This window comes from Mobula birostris, chromosome 7 (assembly GCF_030028105.1).
Source record: "Mobula birostris isolate sMobBir1 chromosome 7, sMobBir1.hap1, whole genome shotgun sequence".
NCBI lineage: Eukaryota > Metazoa > Chordata > Chondrichthyes > Myliobatiformes > Myliobatidae > Mobula > Mobula birostris.
This window is the reverse complement of record NC_092376.1, coordinates 9,704,227-9,728,586: the sequence shown is the minus strand read 5'-3', so window position 1 is coordinate 9,728,586 and position 24,360 is coordinate 9,704,227. Positions and strand designations below refer to the sequence as shown.

Genomic DNA, 24,360 nt, shown 5'->3' with positions numbered 1-24,360 from the left:
TCCCACGACAATACCCACCAGCTAGACCACAAGACATAGGAGCAAAATCTTACCTATCACTTTTATAATTTTATATATGTCTACAAGATCCCCTCTCATTCTTCAGAATTTCAATGAGTATAGTCAAACTCTCCTCATAGGCTAACTCCCTTTCCTCTGGAATCAGTCTGGTGAACCTACTCTGCACCATCTCCAAAGCCAGTATATCCATACATCAAACTCACTTCAAGGACCCCTACTCACTGGTTGCAGTAATGGAAGGTTCAAGGCTCCATCTCTCTTATCCTCATCCTACTTTCTTTTCATCTCCCCTGCCCCTCATTGAAAGTGTCATCACAGATAGTAGACAGGGCCATGAAGGCTTATGCATGGTGGCCTTCATCACTCAGGGCGTGGACTACAGAAGTTGGGATGTTATATGCAGCTGCTCAAGGCATTGGTGAGACTGCATTTCATGTTCAGTTTTGGTTGCCCTGCTATAGATTCCATTGAGCTGGAAAGACTACAAATGAGATTTAAAATAGAGCACAGAACCAGGACCTTTGATAGGCATCAGCTGCTCATATGACCGTCACCACCTGCTCCCATGGCTTCACGTGACCCTGATCGAGGGGCTAAGCAGGTGCCACACCTTGCCCAAGGGTGACCTGCAGGCCAGAGGAGGGAAGGAGCACCCTACACCCCCTTTGGTAGTGACGTATCTCCAACCTGCCACCCACGGGTGAATGTGCACCATCTTTTTCCCAGTGTTGGGGATTCAAACCGGGCAAGATGGAAGGAGTGAGACTTATAGGAATCTGAAGGCAACTTTCTCCACACAGATGGTGGTTAGTAGATGGAATGAGCTACACACACAAAATACTGGAGGCATTCAGCAGGCCAGGCAGCATCTGTGGAAAAGAGTACGGTAAATGTTTCGGGCCTTCATAACTGATGAAGGGTCTCGGCCCGAAACATGGACTACTCTTTTCCACAGATGCTGCCTGGCTTGCTGAGTTGCTCCAGCAATTTGTGTGTGGTGCTTGGATTTCCAGCATTTGCAGATTTTCTCTTGTTTGAGGTGGAATGAGCTGCTGAGGAATTGTTTGAAGCAGGTGTATTAAGAACCTTTGAAAGGTATGTTGACGGAGACATGCAATATGAAGGATGCAGCACGCATGGCCGTTCCGAATGAATATCGATTATGTGTAACTAGGGGCCGTGCACAATCCTGATTTGATGGAGACAGCTGTGAGAAGCGCAGAGGAACATCTGGAGTAACCTCTGAAATGCCTGCTTCGCTGCCGCTGCTACTGTGCGATCGAGAATCTCCGGAGACAAAGTCCCCAAATCCTCGGCTTTGCGTATCGCCTGTTGCCGGGGTCGGGGTCGAAGCGCTCGGCAGAGATGGCGCTCGGTGTTCGGTGTCGAAGAGGTGGTCGAAGGCTCGGAGTTTTTCGGATGGACTCGGAGTCGGACTGTGGTCAGATGCTTCCGGGATGCTGAACCGGCAAGTTGGCGGCGCTGGAGGTTTACCGTCTGCGTGAGATGATGGGACTTTCGAAAGACTTTGAGACTTTTACTGTGCCATGGTCTGTTCTTATCAAATTACGGTATTGCTTTGCACTGTTGTAACTATATGTTATAATTATGTGGTTTTTGTTAGTTTTTAAGTCGGTTTGTCATGTGTTTTCGTGATATCATTCTGGAAAAACATTTTATCATTTCTTAATGCATGCATTACTAAATGACAATAAAAGGGGACTGAGTGTCCTCATAATCATAATAATGCTCCTCAGCACTTGGCCCACAGCAGATGTTGAAGGACAACAAAGCACACCTTCAGGGACTCACCAGAACTCGCCATCGTCTCGCACGGTTACCCCCATGGCCTCCCGTTCTCCCTTGCTGACCTGCTTCCATTCTTGAGAGCTGAAAAGACAAAGTCAACCCCAGTGTCACTCCACACATCTGCTCAATTCACCTTTTACATACTACATGGTGCTTTGCAGTTCAATAACCCTAAAGGACTAGAAAACATTAGCAAGGATATAATGCTGAGGCTTCATAAAGCATTGGTCAGACTGCACTTGGAGTATTGTGAGCAGTTTTCGGACCCTTATCCAAGAAAGGATGTGCTAGCTTTGGAAAAGGTCCAGAGGAGGTTCACAAGAATAATGCCAGGAATGAAAGTTAGTTCTGGGCCCATAGCCACTGGAGTTTAGAGGAATGAGGGGGAAACCTCATTACGACCTATTGAATATTGAAAGGTTTGAATAAAGTGATTGGAAAGAGAATGTCTCTAATAGTGGGGGAGTCAAGGACCAGAGAGCATAGCCTCAGGATTGAGGGATGCCCAATCAAAATAGAGCTGAAGAAAATTTTTTTTCCCAGAGGATGGTGAATCCGTGAAGTTCATTGTCATGGCTGTGGAGGCCAAGACATGATGTATAATTAAGGTGGAGTTTGATAGGCTCTTGATTAATAAGGGCATCAAAGGGTATGGACAGAACCAGAAAAATGGGGTTGAAAAGGATAATAAATTAGCCATGATGGAATGGCAGAGCAGATTTGATGGGCCGAACTGCCTAATTCTGCTCCTGTGTCTTATGGTCATATGGTCTAAGGATGCCGTTTATCAATTACAGCTCAGCTTACAACAACATAAAAACTGACTGTAAAAGCTTTTATAGATATGTAAAAAGGAAAAGACTGGTAAAGACAAATGTAGGTCCCCTACAGACAGAAACCGGTGAATTGATTATGGGGAGCAAGGACATGGCAGACCAATTGAATAATTACTTTGGTTCTGTCTTCACTAATGAGGACATAAATAATCTTCTAGAAATAGTAGGGGACAGAGGGTCCAGTGAGATGGAGGAACTGAGGGAAATACATGTTAGCAGGGAAGTGGTGTTAGGTAAATTGAAGGGATTGAAGGAAGATAAATCCCCAGGGCCAGATGGCCTGCATCCCAGAGTGCTTAAGGAAGTAGCCCAAGAAATAGTGGATGCATTAGTGATAATTTATCAAAACTCGTTAGATTCTGGACTAGTTCCTGAGGATTGGAGGGTGGCTAATGTAACCCCACTTTTTAAAAAAGGAGGGAGAGAGAAACCGGGGAATTATAGACTGGTTAGCCTAATGTCGGTGGTGGGGAAACTGCTGGAGTCAGTTATCAAAGATGTGATAACAGCACATTTGGAAAGCAGTGAAATCATTGGACAAAGTCAGCATGGATTTGTGAAAGGAAAATCATGTCTGACGAATCTCATAGAATTTTTTGAGGATGTAACTAGTAGAGTGGATGGGGAGAACCAGTGGATGTGGTATATTTGGATTTTCAAAAGGCTTTTGACAAGGTCCCACACAGGAGATTAGTGTGCAAACTTAAAGCACATGGTATTGGGGGTAAGGTATTGATGTGGATAGAGAATTGGTTGGCAGACAGGAAGCAAAGAGTGGGAATAAACAGGACCTTTTCAGAATGGCAGGCAGTGACTAGTGGGGTACCACAAGGCTCAGTGTTGGGACCCCAGTTGTTTACGATATATATTAATGACTTGGATGAGGAAATTAAATGCAGCATCTCCAAGTTTGTGGATGACACTAAGCTGGGCAGCAGTGTTAGCTGTGAGGAGGATGCTAAGAGGATGCAAGGTGACTTGGATAGGTTGGGTGAGTGTGGGCAACTTCATGGCAGATGCAATTTAATGTGGATAAATGTGAAGTTATCCACTTTGGTGGCAAAAATAGGAAAACAGATTATTATCTGAATGGTGGCCGATTAGGAAAAGGGGAGGTGCAACGAGACCTGGGTGTCATTATACACCAGTCATTGAAAGTGGGCATGCAGGTACAGTAGGCAGTGAAAAAGGCGAATGGTATGCTGGCATTTATAGCGAGAGAATTTGAGTACAGGAGCAGGGAGGTACTACTGCAGTTGTACAAGGCCTTGGTGAGACCACACCTGGAGTATTTTGTGCAGTTTTGGTCCCCTAATCTGAGGAAAGACATCCTTGCCATACAGGGAGTACAAAGAAGGTTCACCAGATTGATTCCTGGGATGGCAGGACTTTCATATGAAGAAAGACTGGATGAACTGGGCTTGTACTCGTTGGAATTTAGAAGATTGAGGGGGGATCTGATTGAAACGTATAAAATCCTAAAGGGATTGGACAGGCTAGATGCAGGAAGATTGTTCCCGATGTTGGGGAAGTCCAGAACGAGGGGTCACAGTTTGAGGATAAAGGGGAAGCCTTTTAGGACTGAGATTAGGAAAAACTTCTTCACACAGAGAGTGGTGAATCTGTGGAATTCTCTGCCACAGGAAACAGTTGAGGCCAGTTCACTGGCTATATTTAAGAGGGAGTTAGATATGGCCCTTGTGGCTACGGGGATCAGGGGATATGGAGGGAAGGCTGGGGCGGGGTTCTGAGTTGGATGATCAGCCATGATCATAATAAATGGCGGTGCAGGGTCGAAGGGCCGAATGGCCTACTCCTGCACCTATTTTCTATGTTTCTATGTAACATCGCCTTGTGGAGGTTACAGCAAAACTATCCAGGCAAGGATAATCTACATACAGTGTGCTTAGCCACCAGAGAGAGAGTGTGCAGTCCACCAGAAGCATGCGCTCAGCCCAGGCAAGTCTACAGTGTCTACAGTATCCAGGCTGGGATAGCCTCTGTAGGGTGTGAACAGAGAGCGTGCAGTCCGTGGAGGGAGTGCAGCCAGCCCAGGCAAGTCTATAGGGTCTACAGTGTCCAGGAAAAGTCTACCGTGTCCATGTAAGGACAATCTTCAGAGAATGTGCAGTCAGCCCAGGCAAGAAAGGTTTTGAGGAGCATAGCTTCTATTTGTACAAAGGGGATCGGAGCCATTTGGCGTATGGAGACCAGGTAAGGATGCAAATGTAGGATTCAAGGGTGACATTTACTATTGGTCAGTTACTTTACTATTTCTGAAGTATTTTTGGCCTTTAAGATGTTGATTCTATTGCCTATTAACACCTGTACTACCATATTGTGATTGATGATGGATTCTGCAAATAAGAAGTTTAAACACACACAGTTTACCCATTGGTCAATATCCGTAACTGCGAGTCAATTCTGTATAAGAACGTCATTCCGTTGTTCAAACTCCAGAACAGTATGGTGATAGGGGCCAGACTGTTCTCTTTCCGTGCAAGTAACTAGAGTGTGACTGAGGATCAAGTGTGAGTTTTCAGAGTTCAGATAATCAGCAATGTCACCCTCAGACCAGTCACCAAGCTTCAAAGCCTGAGCCTTCATACCTCCCTCTGCATCCAGATCCTCAGTTTCCTCATCAGGAAAGCACAAACAGCGCAGACTGGAAATAACTTCTCCTCCTCATTGACAATCAATACAGGCGTACTTCAAGGATGCATACTCAGACAATTGCTCTACTCTCTCTACACTCTTGACTGTGTGGTTAAACACTGCTCATACGCCATCTATAAATTCGCCAATGACACCACTGTTGTTGACAGAGTCTCAGGTGCCAAGAGGAGACGAACAAGATTGAGGTAGAACGGCTGACTGAGTGGAGTCACATCAACCTTGCTCTCAACATCAGCAAGACCAAGGAATTGACTTTAGGAAGGGGGAATCGGGAGAACATGCATCAGTCCTCTTCAAGGGGTCAGCAGTGGAAAAGGGTGAGTAGCATTAAATTCCAGGGCATCAGCATCTCAGAGGATCAGTCTTGAGCCCAACGTAATGATGCAATCACAAAGAAGGCACGTCAGCAGCTATACTTCATCAGGAGTTTGAGGAGATTTGGTATGACTCTTACAAATGTTTATAGCTGTGGGGTGGAGAGCATTCTGACTGGTTACATTACAGCCTGGTATGAAGGCTCCAGTGTACAGGAGCACAAGACGTTTCTGTGGGTTATAAACTCAGGCTGTTTTATCAAGGGCACTACGCGCCCCTCCATCAGGACACCATTAAGACACAATGCGTCAAGAAAGTGGTATCGATGACGAATGAACCTCTCCATTCAGGACATGCCCTCTCCTCCTTTGGTGAAACCCAACGCAGATTGGGGGACTGCTTCGTCAAGCACCTCCGCTCCGTCCGCCACAACAGACAGGGTCTCCCGGTTGCCACCCACTTCAACTCTGCTTCCCATTCCCATTCGGATATGTCCATACATGGCCTCCTATACTGCCATGATGAGGCTAAACTCAGGTTGGAGGAGCAACACCTCATATACTGTCTAGGTAGTCTCCAGCCCCTTGGTATGAACATGGAATTCTCCAACTTCCGGTAATTCCCTCCCCCTCCCTTCCTCTAACCCTATTTCACTCTACTCCCTCCCCCAGTTGCCTATCACATCCCTCATGGTTCTGCCTCCTTCTACTACCCATTGTGCTTTCCCCTATTCCTTCTTCACCTTTCCTGCCTATCACCTCCCTGCTTCCCCTCCCCTCCCCCACTCCTTTATCTTTCCCCTTACTGGTTTTTCACCTGGAACCTACCAGCCTTCTCCTTCCCACCCTCCCCCCACCTTCTTTATAGGGCCTCTGCCCCTTCCCTCTACAGTCCTGACGGAGGGTTCCGGCCCGAAACGTTGACCGATCTTTTCCATGGATGCTGCCCGACCTGCTGAGTTCCTCCAGCGTGTTGTGAGTGTTGCTTTGACCCCAGCATCTGCAGATTATTTTGTGTTTACCATGCCCTCTTCTCACTGCTCTGATTGGAAGGAGTTTCAGGAGCCTGAAGACCACACTCAGTGATTCATCAGGAACAATTTCTTCCAATCCATCATCACATTTCTGAATGGTCCATCAACTCCTGAACCCTACTTCATGATTCTTTCATATACTTTTTATCTATTTTTGTTATTCATTGTAATTTTGTATCTTTGCATTACAGTTGAAGTCAGAAGTTTACGTACACCTTAGCCAAATACATTTAAACTCAGTTTTTCACAATTCCTGACATTTAATCCTAGAAAACATTCCCTGTCTTAGGTCAGTTAGGATCACTACTTTATTTTAAGAATATGAAATGTCAGAATAATAGTAGAGAGAATGATTTATTTCAGCTTTTATTTCTTTTATCACTTTCCCAGTGGGTCAGAAGTTTATATACACTTTGTTAGTATTTGGTAGCATTGCCTTTAAGTTGTTTAACTTGGGTCAAATGTTTTGGGTAGCTTTCCACACAAGCTTCTCACAGTAAGTTGCTGGAATTTTGTTCCATTCCCCCAGATAGAACTGGTGTAACTGAGTCAGGTTTGTAGGCCTCCTTGCTCACACATGCTTTTTCAGTTCTGCCCACTAATTTTCTCACCCTCCCTCTCCTGTCTTCTCCTATCATTTTGGATCTCTCCCTTCCCCTCCCACTTCCAAATCTCTTACTATCTCTTCTTTCAGTTAGTCCTGACAAAGGGTCTCGGCCTGAAACGTCAACTGTACCTCTTCCTAGAGATGTTGCCTGGCCTGCTGCGTTCACCAGCAATTTTTATGTGTGTTGAGATAAGAGGCTGTTTTGTTCAACTTAGGAATGTGGTGTCAGCCAATCAGGATGGTAGAATTCGGAGAAGGTTGTTGAGAACGCAGGGCGGAGAGGTTCTTTTTGTGATGGACACTGGTGTGGCTGGAGGTCTTTTTGGCGGGAGCTGAGAGAAGCCAGGAGGGAAGATGGCTGAGGATGTCGTCCCTGTTGTACAAAGTGTTTTGTGCAGATGAACAGCTTCAAAGGGGAAGGACCAATACTTCTGTGGGAGAGCCTGTTTGTTCGAGATGGATTTCAAGCGACATTTGGAAGATGGTGTGTGCTTTCATGCAAATGGAGGGTCCCGTGAGCAAGTTACAGACAGCTTCAAGATGAGCTCCAACTTATGTGCACAGTTTACCATTTAATTATAGTGGGCTCTTTTTGTTTTTTTCCCTTTCTTTTCTTTAATAACTCTGGTTAAGTTAACTTTCATAACTATACTCTCTTCATAATTGTGTATGCAGTGTACAAACTGTTATTTCTTGCCTGCAGGGGCGGGGGGTGGGGGGGCAGGTCAGTAAATCACACAGTATCGACACAAACTGGGGTTTGGGTGGGCAAGACATCTCAACCTCACGGGTTTGGTGGGACCAAAGTCACACACGTACTAGACGTATGGAGCCTGAGAAAGGTGGGTTCCTCACCATGGAGTCCAGTGGCTGTTATAATGAGCCACATTCCCAGAAAGGCCCAATAAAAAGGGGTTCCATTTGTATTATTTTGTAGGGTGATGGGTTGGAGATACATCTGTACCAAAGGAGATGTAAGGCACTCCTTCCCTCCGCTGGCCCGCAGGTCACCCTTGGGCACCGTGTAGCACCTACTTCATCTCACCACTACCTGATCAGGGTCACGTGAAGCCGTGGGAGCAGATGGTGGATGGTCGTACGAGCAGCTGGTGCAGATCACAAGTCCTGGTTATGTGACCACTGGCGCCAGGCAGACAATCTCTGAAGAGTATTGATAATAGCTGGGGTCACCCGTCTTGTAAAGACCCTGCCCAGAAGAAGGCGAAGGCAAACCACTTCTGTAGAAAAAAATTCCCAAGGACAATCATAGTCACGGAACGACCATGATCGTTCATGGCATATAACGAATGAATTTGCACAGTCTTTTTGTCTTTTGCACACTAGCTGTTTGTCTGTCCTGTTAGGTACGGTCTTTCATTGATTCTATTGGGTTTCTTGGATGCCCACAAGAAAATGAATGTCAGATTTGAATATGATGACATATATGTACTTTGATAATAAATTTTCTTTGAATTTTGAGCTTTCATTTTTGTACTGATTATTTATTTTTGCAATTCATAGTAATTTTATGTCTTTGCACTGTACTACTGCCACAAAACAATAACTTTCAGCTGATGCGAGATGGTGATTGTAAACTTGATTCTAATGTAAAGAGCTTAGCAAAGGAACATAATTCACATAGCCAGCTGCTATGATATGGAACTCAATGACCATCAGAGAGAAGGAAAGGTTGGCTTTCAAAAAGCTTTAGGAATACATACATAGGGAAACTATGAGCAGGCAAACAGAGTGTCTGTTTGGGAGAATCTCGAAGGGGAGGACATAGTTACAAGTTCAGGGTTGTTTAAAACTTGAAGTCGGTAGGTTTCTTCTTGCAGAGAGTGATAAATCTCTGGAAATCTTTATTTCAAGGGTTACAGAGACTAGATCATACAGTATATTTATAAAGGAGGTAAATCATAAACTCTGCCCAGAAGGCAGCAATGATGCCTGAAATCCAGGACAACACACACAAAATGTTGGAGGAATTCAGCAGGTCAGCCAGCATCTAAGGAGAGGAACTGATTGTCAATGTTTCAGGCCAAGACCCTTCTTCAGGACTGGAAAGGAGGGGGAAGACACCAGGATAGAAAGGTAGAGGGAGGCGAGCTAGAAGGTGATAGTGAAGCAAGTGGGTGGGAAAGGTAAAGAGTTGGAGAGGAAGAAAACTGATAGGAGAGGAGTGGACCATAGGAAAAGAAGGGGGGGACACAGGGGAGGTGATCGGCAGGTGGGAAGCAGTAAAAGGCCACAGTGAGGAGTAGAAGAAGAGGGGAGGGAGAGGGTAATACTTTTTTTAAACCGGAAGGAGAAATTAATATTCATACCATCAGGTTGAAAGCTACCCAGACGGAGTATAAGGTGTTGCCCCTCCACCCTGAGCATTTGAGGAGGCCATGAGACTGACATATCGGAATGGGAATGGGAATGGGAATTGAAATGTTTGCCCACTTTTGGTGGATGGAGTGGAAGTGCTCAACGAAGCAGTCCCCCAATTTACAATGGGTCTCACCAATGTAGAGGAGGCCACATCGGGAGCACCAGACACAGTAGATGACCCGAGCAGATTCACAGGTGAGGTGTTGCCTCACCTGGAAGGACTGTCTGAGGTCCTGAATGGAGGTGAGGGAGGAGGTGAATGGGCAGCTGTAGCAATTAACCCGCTTGCAGGGACAAGTGCAGGAAGGGAAGTAAGTAAGTTCTCAGAAAGTCAAGGAATTGAGGGCTATACTTTTCACATCAGTATATCTTGATGCAGGGTTTCAATGTAACATGTTAACAATCCTTTTCCTCTCAGAGATGCTGCCTGACTCCCTGTGTTTCTTCAAAAGGTAGTTTTTCATTGCTGCTGCTTCCAGCATCTGTACTCTCCTAAGAGTTACGAGTAGATGGCTCAGAACAGCTGGTCTTGGATCAATTCACTCATGCTGGTCTCGTCTATCACATACCCCCACCACTCCTTCTCCCCTACCTCCCTCACCATCTTAATCTGGCTTCTGCTCCCTTCCAAACCAGTCCTGCTGAAGGGTCTTGACCTGAAACGTCAACTGTTTATTCCACTCCATAGACGCTGCCCATCCTGCTGAGTTACCCCAGCATTTGGTGTGAGCTGCTCAAGTTTTCCAGCATTTGCAGAAACCCTTGTGTCTATAACCCAGGCTTTCAAGGGTCTTCAAACTTACTTATCACTCCAGGCTCCATTCCATTCCTTCTGTCCCCAGGGGTTCCTCATCCTGATCATGAAGAGTTTGTCCGCCTTGAAATACGCCAGGAGACCGTGGCCGAGTCGGACTTTCCGGACATCAGTCACTGCGTAAGCATGGCCCTTCACCAAGCCGCTGTTCAGCCGCTCTTCCATCTCAGCAGCCGACGTGGCCTACAAGAAATACAACGTTTCTGGTAAAACCTGATGAAGAGTTTCAGCTCGTAACTTTGACACTTCATTCCTTTCCATAGGTGCTGCCTGACCTGTTGAGTTCCGCCAACATTTTGTGTCTGCTACTTAGTAAACAGTCTGCATAACCAAGATCCCACCCACCCCAGACTTTCTCCCTTCTCCCCTCTCCCATCCGGCACAAGATACAAAAGCATGAAGCCCATACCACCAGGCGCAAGGACAGCTTCTACCCACTTTTACCAGACTCTTGAATGGTCACCTTAATCAGTAAGATGGACTATTGGCCTCACAATCTAACTCTGTTACGATCCTGCTCTTTATTGTCTACCTGTACTGCACTTTCTCTGTAACTTTTACACTTTATTCTGCATTGTTGTTGTTTTACCTTGTTCTACCTCAATGCACGGTGTAATGATCTGATCTGTATGAACATAAAGCAAGACAGGTTTATCACTGTACCGTGGTACAAGTGGCAATAATAAACCCATATTAAAACCATTACCAATTCCAATTTTCACATTGTGGTATCTTCATGGTACAAGCCCTTACCCTCTCTGTCAATAGAACAGTACAGCACAGTACAGGCCCTTCGGCCCACAATGTTGTGCCGACCCTCAAACCCTGCCTCCCATATAAGCCCCCAACTTAAATTCCTCCATACACCTGTCTAGTAGTCTCTTAAACTTCACTAGTGTATCTGCCTCCACCACTGACTCAGGCAGTGCATTCCACGCACCAACCACTCTCTTAGTGAAAAAACCTTCCTCTAATATCCCCCTTGAACTTCCCACCCCTTACCTTAAAGCCATGTCCTCTTGTATTGAGCAGTGGTGCCCTGGGGAAGAGGCGCTGGCTATCCACTCTATCTATTCCTCTTATTATCTTGTACATCTCTATCATGTCTCCTCTCATCCTCCTTCTCTCCAAAGAGTAAAGCCCTAGCTCCCTTAATCTCTGATCGTAATGCATACTCTCTAAACCAGGCAGCATCCTGGTAAATCTCCTCTGTACCCTTTCCAATGCTTCCACATCCTTCCACATCAATGGGTGCAGTGATGCCAGGAACTTGGCATACCACCACCAAGGAATTACCCAGAGCTCAGTTTGGAGGGGGTGTCTGAGGGTGAAAGAGAGGGGTGGTCTCCAAGCTTAGAACTGGAGGGCTCAGGGTTACAAACTGACCAGCATGATAACTTACAGTCATAAGATACAGGAGCAGAATTAGGTATTTGGCCATCGAGTCTGCTCTGCCATTTCAACATGGCTGATCTATCTTACCCCTCTGCCCCAATCTCCTGCCTTCTCCCCATATCCATTCATGCCCTGACCAATCAAGAATCTATGAACCTCTGCCTTAAATATACCCAATGACTTGGTTTCCACAGCCGCCTGTGGCAACAAATTCCTCAGATTCACTATCCTCTGGCTAAAGAAATTCCTCCTCATCTCCATTCTAAATGGGAATCCCTCTCTCTGAGGCTCTGTCCTCTGGTCTTTGACTCCCCCCACCACAGGAAACAATCCACTCCACCAAGGCCTTTCAACATTCAATAGGTTTCAATGAGGTCACCCCTCATTCTTTTGAATTCCAGTGAGCTGAGGCCCTCAAATGCTCCTCATATTATAAGCGTTTCAGTCCCAGAATCATTTTCGTGAACCTCTTTTGAACCCTCCCCAATGTCAGCACACCCTTGGATAGAGACATACAGACATACAGCATTGGACCAGGTCCTTTGCCCAATCGGTCTATACTGGCCAAAACATCTATCTAAGCCAGTTCCGTTTACAAGCGTTTAGCCCCCTACTCTTTTTAACCTTTCCATGTTCCTGTCAAATGCACATAAAATGCTGGAGAAACTCAGCAGGTCAAGCAGCATCTATGGAGAGGAAAAAATGGTCAACATTTCAGAATCAGAATTAATATCACTGACATATGTCACGAAATTTATTAACTTTAAGGCAGCAGTACAATGCAATACATGATAAATAAATATAGAGGAAAAGAACTGAGTTACATTAAGCAACACACATCAAAGTTGCTGGTGAATGCAGCAGGCCAGGCAGCATCTCTAGGAAGAGGTACAGTCGACATTTCAGGCCGAGACCCTTCGTCAGGACTAACTGAAGGAAGAGTGAGTAAGTGATTTGAAAGTGGGAGGGGGATGGAGAGATCCAAAATGATAGGAGAAGACAGGAGGGGGAGGGATGGAGCCAAGAGCTGGACAGGTGATTGGCAAAAGGGATACGAGAGGATCATGGGACAGGAGGTCCGGGAAGAAAGACGGGGGGGGGGGGACCCAGAGGATGGGCAAGGGGTAAATTCAGAGGGACAGAGGGAGAAAAAGGAGAGTGAGAGAAAGAATGTGTGTATAAAAATAAGTAACAGATGGGGTACGAGGGGGAGGTGGGGCCTTAGCGGAAGTTAGAGAAGTCGATGTTCATGCCATCAGGTTGGAGGCTACCCAGACGGAATATAAGGTGTTGTTCCTCCAACCTGAGTGTGGCTTCATCTTTACAGTAGAGGAGGCCGTGGATAGACATGTCAGAATGGGAATGGGATGTGGAATTAAAATGTGTGGCCACTGGGAGATCCTGCTTTCTCTGGCGGACAGAGCATAGGTGTTCTGCAAAGCGGTCTCCCAGTCTGCGTCGGGTCTCGCCAATATATAAAAGGCCACATCGGGAGCACCAGACGCAGTATATCACCCCAGCCGACTCACAGGTGAAGGGTCGCCTCACCTGGAAAGACTGTTTGGGGCCCTGAATGGTGGTAAGGGAGGAAGTGTAAGGGCATGTGTAGCACTTGTTCCGCTTACACGGGTAAGTGCCAGGAGGGAGATCAGTGGGGAGGGATGGGGGGAATGAATGGACAAGGGAGTCACGTAGGGAGCGATCCCTGCGGAAAGCAGAGAGGCGGGGGAGGGAAAGATGTGCTTAGCGGTGGGATCCCGTTGGAGGTGGTGGAAGTTACGGAGAATAATATGTTGGACCCGGAGGCTGGTGGGGTGGTAGGTGAGGACCAGGGGAACCCTATTCCTAGTGGGGTGGCGGGAGGATGGAGTGAGAGCAGACGTATGTGAAATGGGGGAGATGCGTTTAAGAGCAGAGTTGATAGTGGAGGAAGGGAAGCCCCTTTCTTTAAAAAAGGAGGGCATCTCCCTCGTCCTAGAATGAAAAGCCTCATCCTGAGAGCAGATGCGGCGGAGACGGAGGAATTGCGAGAAGGGGATGGCGTTTTTGCAAGAGACAGGGTGAGAAGAGGAATAGTCCAGATAACTGTGAGAGTCAGTAGGTTTATAGTAGACATCAGTGGATAAGCGGTCTCCAGAGACAGAGACAGAAAGATCTAGAAAGGGGAGGGAGGTGTCGGAAATGGACCAGGTAAACTTGAGGGCAGGGTGAAAGTTGGAGGCAAAGTTAATAAAGTCAACGAGCTCTGCATGCGTGCAGGAAGCAGCGCCAATGCAGTCGTCGATGTAGCGAAGGAAAAGTGGGGGACAGATACCAGAATAGGCACGGAACATAGCTTGCTCCACAAAGCCAGCAAAAAGGCAGGCATAGCTAGGACCCATACGGGTGCCCATAGCTACACCTTTAGTTTGGAGGAAGTGGGAGGAGCCAAAGGAGAAATTATTAAGAGTAAGGACTAATTCCGCTAGACGGAGCAGAGTGGTGGTAGAGGGGAACTGATTAGGTCTGGAATTCAAAAAGAAGCGTAGAGCTTTGAGACCTTCCTGATGGGGGATGGAAGTATATAGGGACTGGACATCCATGGTGAAAATAAAGCGGTGGGGGCCAGGGAACTTAAAATCATCGAAAAGCTTAAGAGCGTGAGAAGTGTCACGAACACAGGTAGGAAGGGTTTGAACAAGGGGTATAAAACCGTGTCGAGGTATGCAGAAATGAGTTCGGTGGGGCAGGAGCAAGCTGAGACAATAGGTCTGCCAGGACAGGCAGGTTTGTGGATCTTGGGTAGGACGTAGAAACGGGAAGTGCGAGGTGTGGGAACTATAAGGTTGGTAGCAGTGGATGGGAGATCCCCTGAGCGGATAAAGTCGGTGATGGTGTGGGAGACAATGGCCTGGTGCTCCTTAGTGGGGTCACGATCGAGGGGTAAATAAGACGAGGTATCCGCGAGTTGTCGCTGTGCCTCGGCAAGGTAGAGGTCAGTACACCAGACTACAACAGCACCCCCCTTATCGGCGGGTTTAATAATAAGGTTAGGATTAGTGCGGAGGGAGTGGAGAGCAGAGCGTTCCGAAGGAGTGAGGTTGGAATGGGGACAAGGTGTGGTGAAGTTGAGACGGTTGATGTCCCGTCAGCAGTTAGCGATAAAGAGATCCAGAGCAGGCAGAAGACCAGAGCGGGGTGTCCATGAAGAGGAGGAGGGTTGAAGACGGGAGAAGGGGTCATCGGTAGGGGTGGAAGAGTCCTTGCCGAAGAAGTAGGCTCGGAGACGGAGACGGCGGAAGAAGAGTTCCGCATCATGGCGAATGCGGAACTTGCTGAGGCGTGGGTGAAGGGGGACAAAGGTGAGGCCCTTACTGAGGACAGAGCGTTCTGCCTCCGACAGTTGAAGGTCGGAGGGGATGGTAAAGACCCGGCGCGGATGAGAGCTGGGATCAGAGGGGGGAGGGGGGAGGCTGGTGGTATCAGTGGAGAGGGGATGGTTGGGGTGAGAGGAAGATGGAGCCACTGAGGACCCAGGAGCTGACGGTGGGATCTGAGGGAGACAGGATTGCAGAGTATTGGTGGGGGAAGGGGAGACGGGAGTCACAACAGCAGCACATAAAGACCCGGCCTGGAGTTCAAGGCTGGAGTCGCAGTTGGTGGTTGCGCAATCATTTAAGTTACATTAAGAAGTTAATTAAGAAATTAAGAGTCACATTAAGTATATGTTATTAAATAGTTAAGTTCAAATAAGCAGTGCCAAATGACAGAAATAAAAAATAGTGAGCTAGTACTCATGAGTTCAATGTCCACTCAATACCAACGAGGCAGTGTCCAATGTTCAGACTGAGACCTCTCATTAAGACCAAGATGTCGACAGTTTACCTTCCTCCATAGCTGCTGCCTGACCTGCTGAACATCTCTTGTGTGTTGCTCCAAATTTTCCTTCATCTGTAGAATCTTATGTGTTAATTGTGAACTTGTCCAACCGCTTTTTAAAAGTAATTATTGTTCCTGTCTCAACCATTTTTTCTGGTATCAAATTCTACATACATACCACCTCCATATATAAGAATCGTTGACATCACATTTCTTGCTGACAATAATTATAAACCAATTCCAATTCTAAACTGCTGCATTCATTGGAGTCCAGGAACACAAGAAGAACAGAAGAAAGTAGCAAGTTTGGCCTCTCAAACCTGCTCCACTATTAAATAGAGCCAGTGAATCACAGAAAAGTACGGCACAAAAATGGGCCCTTTGGCCCATCTGGTCCATGCTGAACTGCCTAGTCCCATCAACCTACACCCAGACCATAGCCATCCATACCCCTACAATTCGCATATCTATCCAAACTTGTCTTAAACGTTTAAAATCAAGCTTGCACGTACCACTTCCGCTGGCAGCTCATTCTACACTCTCACGACCCTTTGAGCAAAGAGGTTTCCCCTCACCCTTTCACCCTTCACTCATGACCTCTAGTTGTAGTCCCACCCAACCTCCATGGAAAAAGCTTGCTTGCATTTACCCTATCTATACCCCACATAATTTTATATACCTCTTTCAAATCTCCTCTCTGTCTGATATGATGTTGGCCTCAACTCCTCTTCTGGGCCACTTCCTCATCACCCTTCAGAGGACTTGTTTTGTTGGAGGATTTTGTCACAAAGGCAAAGACGGAATGTTGAAAATATTCCTCGTAGAAATATTTAAATAGGGAATGGTTCCATATAAGACCAGAAGATGTAGGAGCAGAAGTAGGTTTGATCCTTTCAATCGGCGCAGGTCACTCTGCGCTTTCCCTGTAACATGTTGCGTTTTGTGCAGAGGGGTGAGGTCTGGGGTCGATGTTTGTGTTGCCGTTTTTTTTGTGTGTTGGGGAGGTAGGTTTGTTGTTTCTCTTTGAACTGACTTCCATGGTTTTCACTGTTTCGTGGCTACCTGGAGAAGAAGGATCTCGGAGTTGTATACTGCATACAAACTTTGATAATAACATAAACCTACAAAACTTTGGTCCTATTTTTTTGAATTAAGGAGATCTTTCCGGTTAGCAGCTGGTGACTAGTGGTGTTCCATAGAGGTCCGTGTTGGGTCCTCTACCTTTCAAGTTATATGTTAATGTACACCAACTGTATTACCATAGTCTATATGAGGTTTATTGTATTACTACCTAATGTCATAGAGTCAAAGAGCATAACAGCTCAGAAAGAGGCCATTCGGTCCATCTAGTCTGGCCTAACCATTATTTTCCTAGTCCCTTTGACTCACACCTGGATCGTACCGCAGACATCCATGTACCTGTCCAACCTTCTCTTAAATGTTTAAATTTAACCTGTTTTCATCACTTACAGTTGCAAGAGGAAGTTTGTGCACCTGTCACAATTACCTGTTTTTCTGCATTAATTACTCATGAAATGTAATCTGATCTTCACCTAAGTCACAATAATAGACAAACTCAATCTGCCTAAACTAATAACATACAAACAATAACACAAGGAATTCTGCAGATGCTGGAAATTCAAGCAACACACATCAAAGTTGCTGGTGAACGCAGCAGGCCAGGCAGCATCTGTAGGAAGAGGTGCAGTCGACATTTCAGGCTGACACCCTTCGTCAGGACTAACTGAAGGAAGAGTGAGTAAGGGATTTGAAAGTGGGAGGGGGAGGGGGAGATCCAAAATGATAGGAGAAGACAGGAGGGGGAGGGATGGAGCCAAGAGCTGGACAGGTGATTGGCAAAAGGGATACGAGAGGATCATGGGACAGGAGGCCCAGGGAGAAAGACAAGGTGGGGGAAACCCAGAGGATGGGCAAGGGGTATAGTGAGGGGGACAGAGGCAGAAAAAGGAGAGTGAGAGAAAGAATGTGTGTATATATAAATAAATAACGGATGGTGTACGAGGGGAAGGTGGGGCATTAGCAGAAGTTTGAGAAGTCAGTGTTCATGCCATCAGGTTGGAGGCTACCCAGATGGAATATAAGGTGTTGTTCCTCCAACCTGAGTGTGGCTTCATCTTTACAGTAGAGGAGGCCGTGGATAGACATATCAGAGTGGGAATGGGACGTGGAATTAAAATGTGTGGCCACTGGGAGATCCTGCTTTCTCTAGCAGACAGAGCATAGGTGTTCAGCGAAACGATCTCCCAGTCTGCGTTGGGTCTTGCCAATATATAAAAGGCCACATCGGGAGCACCAGACGCAGTATATCACCCCAGCCAACTCACAGGTGAAGTATCGCCTCACCTGGAAGGACTGTCTGGGGCCCTGAATGGTGGTAAGGGAGGAAGTGTAAGGGCATGTGTAGCACTTGTTCCACTTACACGGATAAGTGCAAGGAGGGAGATCAGTGGGGAGGGATGAGGGGGGACGAATGGACAAGTGAGTCGCGTAGGGAGCGATCCCTGCGGAAAGTGGGGGGGGGGGAGGGAAAGATGTGCTTAGTGGTGGGATCCCATTGGAGGTGGCGGAAGTTACGGAGATATTGGAGGTCCGGTGCTCCCGATGTGGCCTTCAAGTCCTGGTTATGTGACCACTGACACCAGGCATACAATCTCTGAAGTGTATTGATAATAGCTGGGGTCATCCATCTTGAAATGACACCACCTAGAAGGCAATGGCAAACTACATCTGTGGAAAAATTTGCCTGGAACAATCATGGTCACGGAAAGACAGTGAGTACCCACATTACACAGCATGGCACATAATGAACGAACAATATCCCTCATAATATCCTCATAACAAGAGGAATTGAGTATAGGAGCAAAGAGGTCCTTCTGCAGCTGTACAGGGCCCTGGTGAGACCACACCTGGAGTACAGTGTGCAGTTTTAGTCTCCAAATTTGAGGAGGGACACTCTTGCTATTGAGGGAGTGCAACGTAGGTTCACAAGGTTAATTCCTGGGATGGCAGGACTGTCATATGTTGAAAGGTTGGAGCGACTGGGCTTATATACTCTGGAATTTAGAAGGCCGAGAGGGGAACTGATTGAATCTTATAAGATTATTAAGGGATTGTACACGCTAGAGGCAGGAAGCATGTTCCCGCTGATGGATGAGTCCAGAACCAAAGGCCACAGTTTAAGAATAAGGGGTAGGCCATTTAGAACGGAGTTGAGGAAAAACTTTTTCACCCAGAGAGTGGTGGATATGTGGAATGCTCTGCCCCAGAAGGCTGTGGAGGCCGTCTCTGGATGCTTTCAAGAAAGAGATGGATAGAGTTCTTAAAGATAGCAGAATCAAAGGTCATGGGGATAAGGCAGGAACTGGATACTGATTGTGGATGATCATGATCACAGTGAATGGCGGTGCTGGCTCGAAGGGCCAAATGGCCTACTCCTGCACCTATTGTCTATAATTTTGTATACCTCTATCAAATTTCCCCTCATTCTCCTACGTCTGTATGGACGGCAGGCAAACAGAAGCTTTTCATTTAGTATATGCAGCATAATAAATAAATTCCAACAATAAACCAATTCCCATGTTAATCGAAGGACTAGGAACGGGCTTGGTAGTCACCCTGATCGAGCAGCTGATGAGACCCTCCCGGCTGTGGACTTTCAGAAGTTTCTCAAACAGCTGGAGCCTCTGCTCCTCCACAGTTAGAAAGTTCCCCTGGATCAGGTCAACGGGCTCTGACACGCCACCGGTGAAATCCACCAACGCGTCCGCTGTGTTCCCGCCGTCCAGAGACTCGTAACAGCCCGCTAGCCTGGAGAGAGAACGGTCACAGGAACTCATCAATAATCATTGAACTTGTATCGAGCCAACAAAAACCTGGCTGCACGGTAGCATATCGGTTAGTGAAACACCACCGCAGCGTCTGCGACCCAGGTCCAATTCCCGTCGCTGTGTGCAAGGAATTTGTGTGCTCTCCTTATGACTGCATGGGTCTCCTCCCTCATCCCAAAGATGTAAGGGTTAGTAGGTTAATTGGTTAATTGGGCAGTGTGGGCTCATTGGGCGGGAACAGCCTGTTACCATGCTGTATCTTGAAATCAGAAGCTCTCAACCTTTTCTTTATACCATGGACCAATACCATTAAGCAAGGGTCCGCAGACCCCAGATTGAGAACCCGTGCTCTAAGTAAATAAGAGTAATCATCGTGGGCCAAAGAGCCTGTTGTTGTGCAGTTCTATGTGCTATGAATATGTTCCATGCACTCTGCTGTAGTGTTCTCTGTACTATAATATAATTCAATGTACTGTTCCAGGGAATGGAGATATGGATCATGTTGAGCAGGCAGATAGGATTAAATAGCTTCATTTGGCACAGGCCAGCCTAGGCTAAGGGGCCTGTTCCTGTACTGAGTTACCCTGGAAGCCAAGCCTTCTACCACTGTGGACACTTCCTTCACATCCTCTCAGAGGCTGCAACACTTGTTACATGATGTACCCAGACATCCCACCTCTCCCGGAACTTCCGGGAGTCTCCCGCATATTAATAGTGGCTCCCTGATGCCCGCAAATTATATACAATATCACGGAAATCAATTTTTTTGAGAGCAAGCGAGAGAAAAGCAAGAGAGAGCGCGAGAGCGACCACGAGAGAGAGAGAGAGCGCGCGCGAGTGAGAGCGAAGGCAAGCGAGCATGTGAGTGCGAAAGCGAGAGAGAGCGAGTAAGAAGGCAAGCAAGAGCGCTTGACAGGGTGCGAGCGACCACGAGAGAGAGAGAGAGAGAGAGAGAAAGAGCGCGAGGGAGAGCGCGCCATGGCAGAGTGTTCCAAAAAAATATAAAACATATGTCACCCCAGACTACACTAAAGTGTACGCCTGCCTAATAAGGGTCAAAATAATGACAGTGTTGCTTCCTGCACTGTTTGCAACAGTGACTTTTCTATTGCCCATGGTGAGTTAAGACTGTAAAAGACATGTTGAGGTGAGTTTAACAGGTGTCATTCGTTCATTAGCATAGCTAACGTTATTTAAACTAGCTGACCAGCTGCTAAGGAGCTACTCTATTGCAGACATCCCACCTCTCCCGGAAGTCTCCCACAAATTGATGGTGCTACCTCCCTCAAATGAGTTTTTGCAGGGTGGGATGTCTGTATACCTTACGCAGAGAGGTTGCGGCAGCAGGAACTGCTTCTCTATGGACAGAGAACTCCAACTCCTGTCGCCAGCAAGGCTCAGAGCTGATTTTTTTTTTAAAAAGCACATAGCTATAGCACGGTAGCGTAGCAGTTAGCACGATGCTGCTGCAGCTCGGTGCGTCACAGTTCAGAGTTCAATCCCAGCATCCTCTGTATGCCCTCCTCGAGGTATGTGTGGGTTTTTGCAGGGTAGTCCAGTTTCCTCCCAAAGTCTAAAGCTGTATAAATTGTCCCGTGATTAGGTTAGAGTTTAATCTGGTTGTTGGGCACGGCTCGAAGGGCCAGAAGGGCCTATTCCACACTTTACCGTATCTCAAATAAATAAACTTGATACATAATAAAGAATATTTACAAGAATAAACCATTCAATGCCTTTCCATTCTTACGCTCATAGGCAACATGTTTAGTGTTAAGTTAAAACAAAAACTTCATGTCATCTTAAAAGATTCTTCATCCAGGCAGTTAGTCTGATCAACCAGTCTGGATAGTCCCCACTCACCTCCCACCTATTACCTCAGTCACTGCACTGTAAACACATTAAACCAGCTTTTCTAATGCTGTTTACGTTGTAAATACATGCTGGTATTGATGTATTTATGCAATTTTATTGTTTTATTCCATATCCAATTATTTAAGGTTGTTATAGCCTGGCTGGCAGATGGGGGAGGTAGGGAGGTAGAGGGGATAAGCTCCCACCACCTATTAAATGCTGCCAATGGCATGTGTCTCAAATAGCCTCTAACAACCAAGTCCACATTCTAGCCTTCATGTGTGGTTTGGTTAATAATTCCAGCGGAACAGTTTCTACTGATAGGAGAAGGGGAAAAGGTGGGTTACTGGCACCTTAAAACCAGTCACTTTGGGTGGGACTCATCACCTGTGGTGGGCAGCTCATCTTGGAGAAGGAAAGCTCTGGTCTGCCTTGTCCACTCATGGGGAAGACTTTGGGAGTAAATCCCAAGGGAAAAGTCTGGAGCTGGAATCCCTGTGGTAAACGCTGACTGGCATCTCCTGAAATGCTGCTGGTACCAAACTGTAATCGGTCTCTGCCATTCCTTTGGGTTCATCAGCTGCGTGGAGGAGAGGGGCTTGCTAAATGGGCAATAGCTTCCTCTCCAAATTGTACTGTCTTCCTTGCGTATCTAGGCAGCTAGGACACAACATTCATGGTCAACCCAGACCAAAAGAGGCCTCAGATTCCATTTCCATACTTTAACCTCTAACCTTATACTTTATATAATTATTTTTAATTGTCGAATGTTGTTTTTTTTTTGCTGCATGTTAGGCTAAAACACCACAGCAAATTCCTAATGCGTATGGCAAATAAATTTTTTGCTTGATCACATTGTTTAAAACCAACAGCATCTTCGCCCTCCTCTGGCCCCCTGGCGTGGTACACGAGGGTGGCGCGGTAGCATAACAGTCAGCGCAATGCTGTTACGGTGCCATTGACCAGGGTTAAATTCCTGCCACCTTCTGTAAGGAGTTTGTATGCTCTCACCATTAGCATGTGGGTTTTCTCCGGGTGCTCCGATTCCCTCCCACATTCCAAAGGTGAATGGGTTAGGAGATTAAATATTCATACAGGTGTAATTGGGCAGCACGCTCTCGTTGGGCCATAAGCGTCTGTTACCGTGCTGTACCTCTAAATAAAATAATCTACGAAGTGATAGATACCTGGAGAGCTGAACCACTGTAACAAGAGCAAGGCTTCCTCACCCAACCCGCCTCCACCCTGTCCAATCGCAGAAGAACCCTACACTGTGAGGTCCTACAGCTTGAAGTGTGCAGCAGTGTGAACGAAAACAATATAAGCCTCATTCTTTAAGCGCCAAGCCAACTTCCTACATTGCACACAAAGATTGGCTCCCCGCCAATGTCTCTCTTGCTGTTCCAGAGCAAAACCCCGATCTTCCCATTGAACAAGAGCACAGATCTTGATAACAATGGTGGGGGGGAGTGGGGAGATCAGACAATTAGGCGCACTGCATCCAAAGTTTAAAGTAAGTTTTATTATCAAAGTACATATATGTCATCAAATATAACCCTGAGATTCATTTCCTTTGAGCAAACTCAGCAAATCTATAGAATAGTAACTATAATAGGATCAATGAAAGATCAACCAGAGTGCAGAAAACAACAAGCTGTGCAAATGCAAATATAAATAAATAGTAATAAATAACAAGAACATGAGATAAAGAGTCCTTAAAGTGAGATCATTAGTTGTGGGAACATCTCAATACAAGGCAAGTGAGTGCAGTTATCCCCTTTCATTCAGGAGTCACAGGGGTAGTGACCGTACTTGAACCATGCCAACCAGTGGAGACTCAGTCAGAATAAATCCCATCTTTCAGCACAGACTAGCAATTTCAGATTCATTTATTTATCACATGTACATCGAAACACACAGTGAAATGTGTTGTTTGTGGCTAACAACCAACACAACCCAAGGATGGGTAGCACTGACAAAATGCCGGAGAAACTCGGCAGGTCAGGCAGCACCTGAGACCCTCCGTTGGTGGGGTTGACAGTTGTCTATGTGACACACAAGTCGGGGTAGTACAAAATGGAAAGCAAGCTGTTGCCCATGCAGCAGGCTCCCCCTTGCCATGCAGCTGATGAATCCAAAGGAACGGCAGAGACCAATACAATTTGGCATCAGTGGCGTCACAGGAGTTGCCGGTCAGTGTTGAACTCAGCACAGGACTGCCTCAGGGGCTGCAGCTCTGAATTTTTTCCTCGGGGTTTACTCCCAAAGCCTTCCCCATGACTAGGTAGAGCCGCAGGGCAGCAGAGGTCTGAGATCGGAGTTTTCCTTCTCCTGGGTGATCTGCCAACCACGGTTGATCAGCCCCATCGGGACCCTTCAGAGGGATGACTTGATAAAAGGCATAAATAGAGCAGATAGCCAGAGGCTTCTCCCCTCCCCCCTCCCCCCCCCCAGGATGGATGTGGCTAAACACAAACACAAAGGAGCATAATTTTAAGGTGATTGGTGGAACGTAGAGGTGGGATGTACGAGTTAAGTTCCTTATACAGAGAGTGGTGAATATCTGGGGCCAGGGATGGACATAGAGGCAGATACATTTGGGACATCTAAGAAACTCTTGGACAGGCACATGAATGTTAAGAAAAAGTGGAGGGTTATGTAGGAGGGGAGGGTTAGATTGATCTCAGAGCAGGTTGAAAGGTCAGCACAGCATAGTAGGTCGAAGAGCCTGTGTTGTGCTGCCACGTTCTAGATTCTGCCTCTCAAAGTTCAACTTTACGTCCCCGTGAGAGGTGGAAACGAGTAAGGCAGGCCAACAGGGCTGCGGTGAAGCTGTACAGACCAATCTCCTGTACAATGGATTACAGAAACTTTGATGAACTTCAACGATGTCATTGACTGAGGGAGGTCATTGATGG

At 46.6% G+C, this 24,360-nt stretch overlaps 1 protein-coding gene across 2 annotated transcripts in view; it reads right to left on the bottom strand.

Moving 5' to 3' along the window:
* capn5a (calpain 5a) overlaps window positions 1-24,360 on the bottom strand; it is a 165,816-nt gene that overhangs the window by 37,237 nt on the left and 104,219 nt on the right. For both annotated transcript variants that reach the window (XM_072262602.1, XM_072262603.1), the window contains exons 5-7: window positions 19,379-19,571; window positions 10,480-10,673; window positions 1,834-1,911 (exon numbers count right to left, since the gene is read on the bottom strand). In XM_072262602.1, coding sequence (XP_072118703.1) covers window positions 1,834-1,911; window positions 10,480-10,673; window positions 19,379-19,571 — 465 coding nt within the window. The remainder of the gene's footprint in view (window positions 1-1,833; window positions 1,912-10,479; window positions 10,674-19,378; window positions 19,572-24,360) is intronic.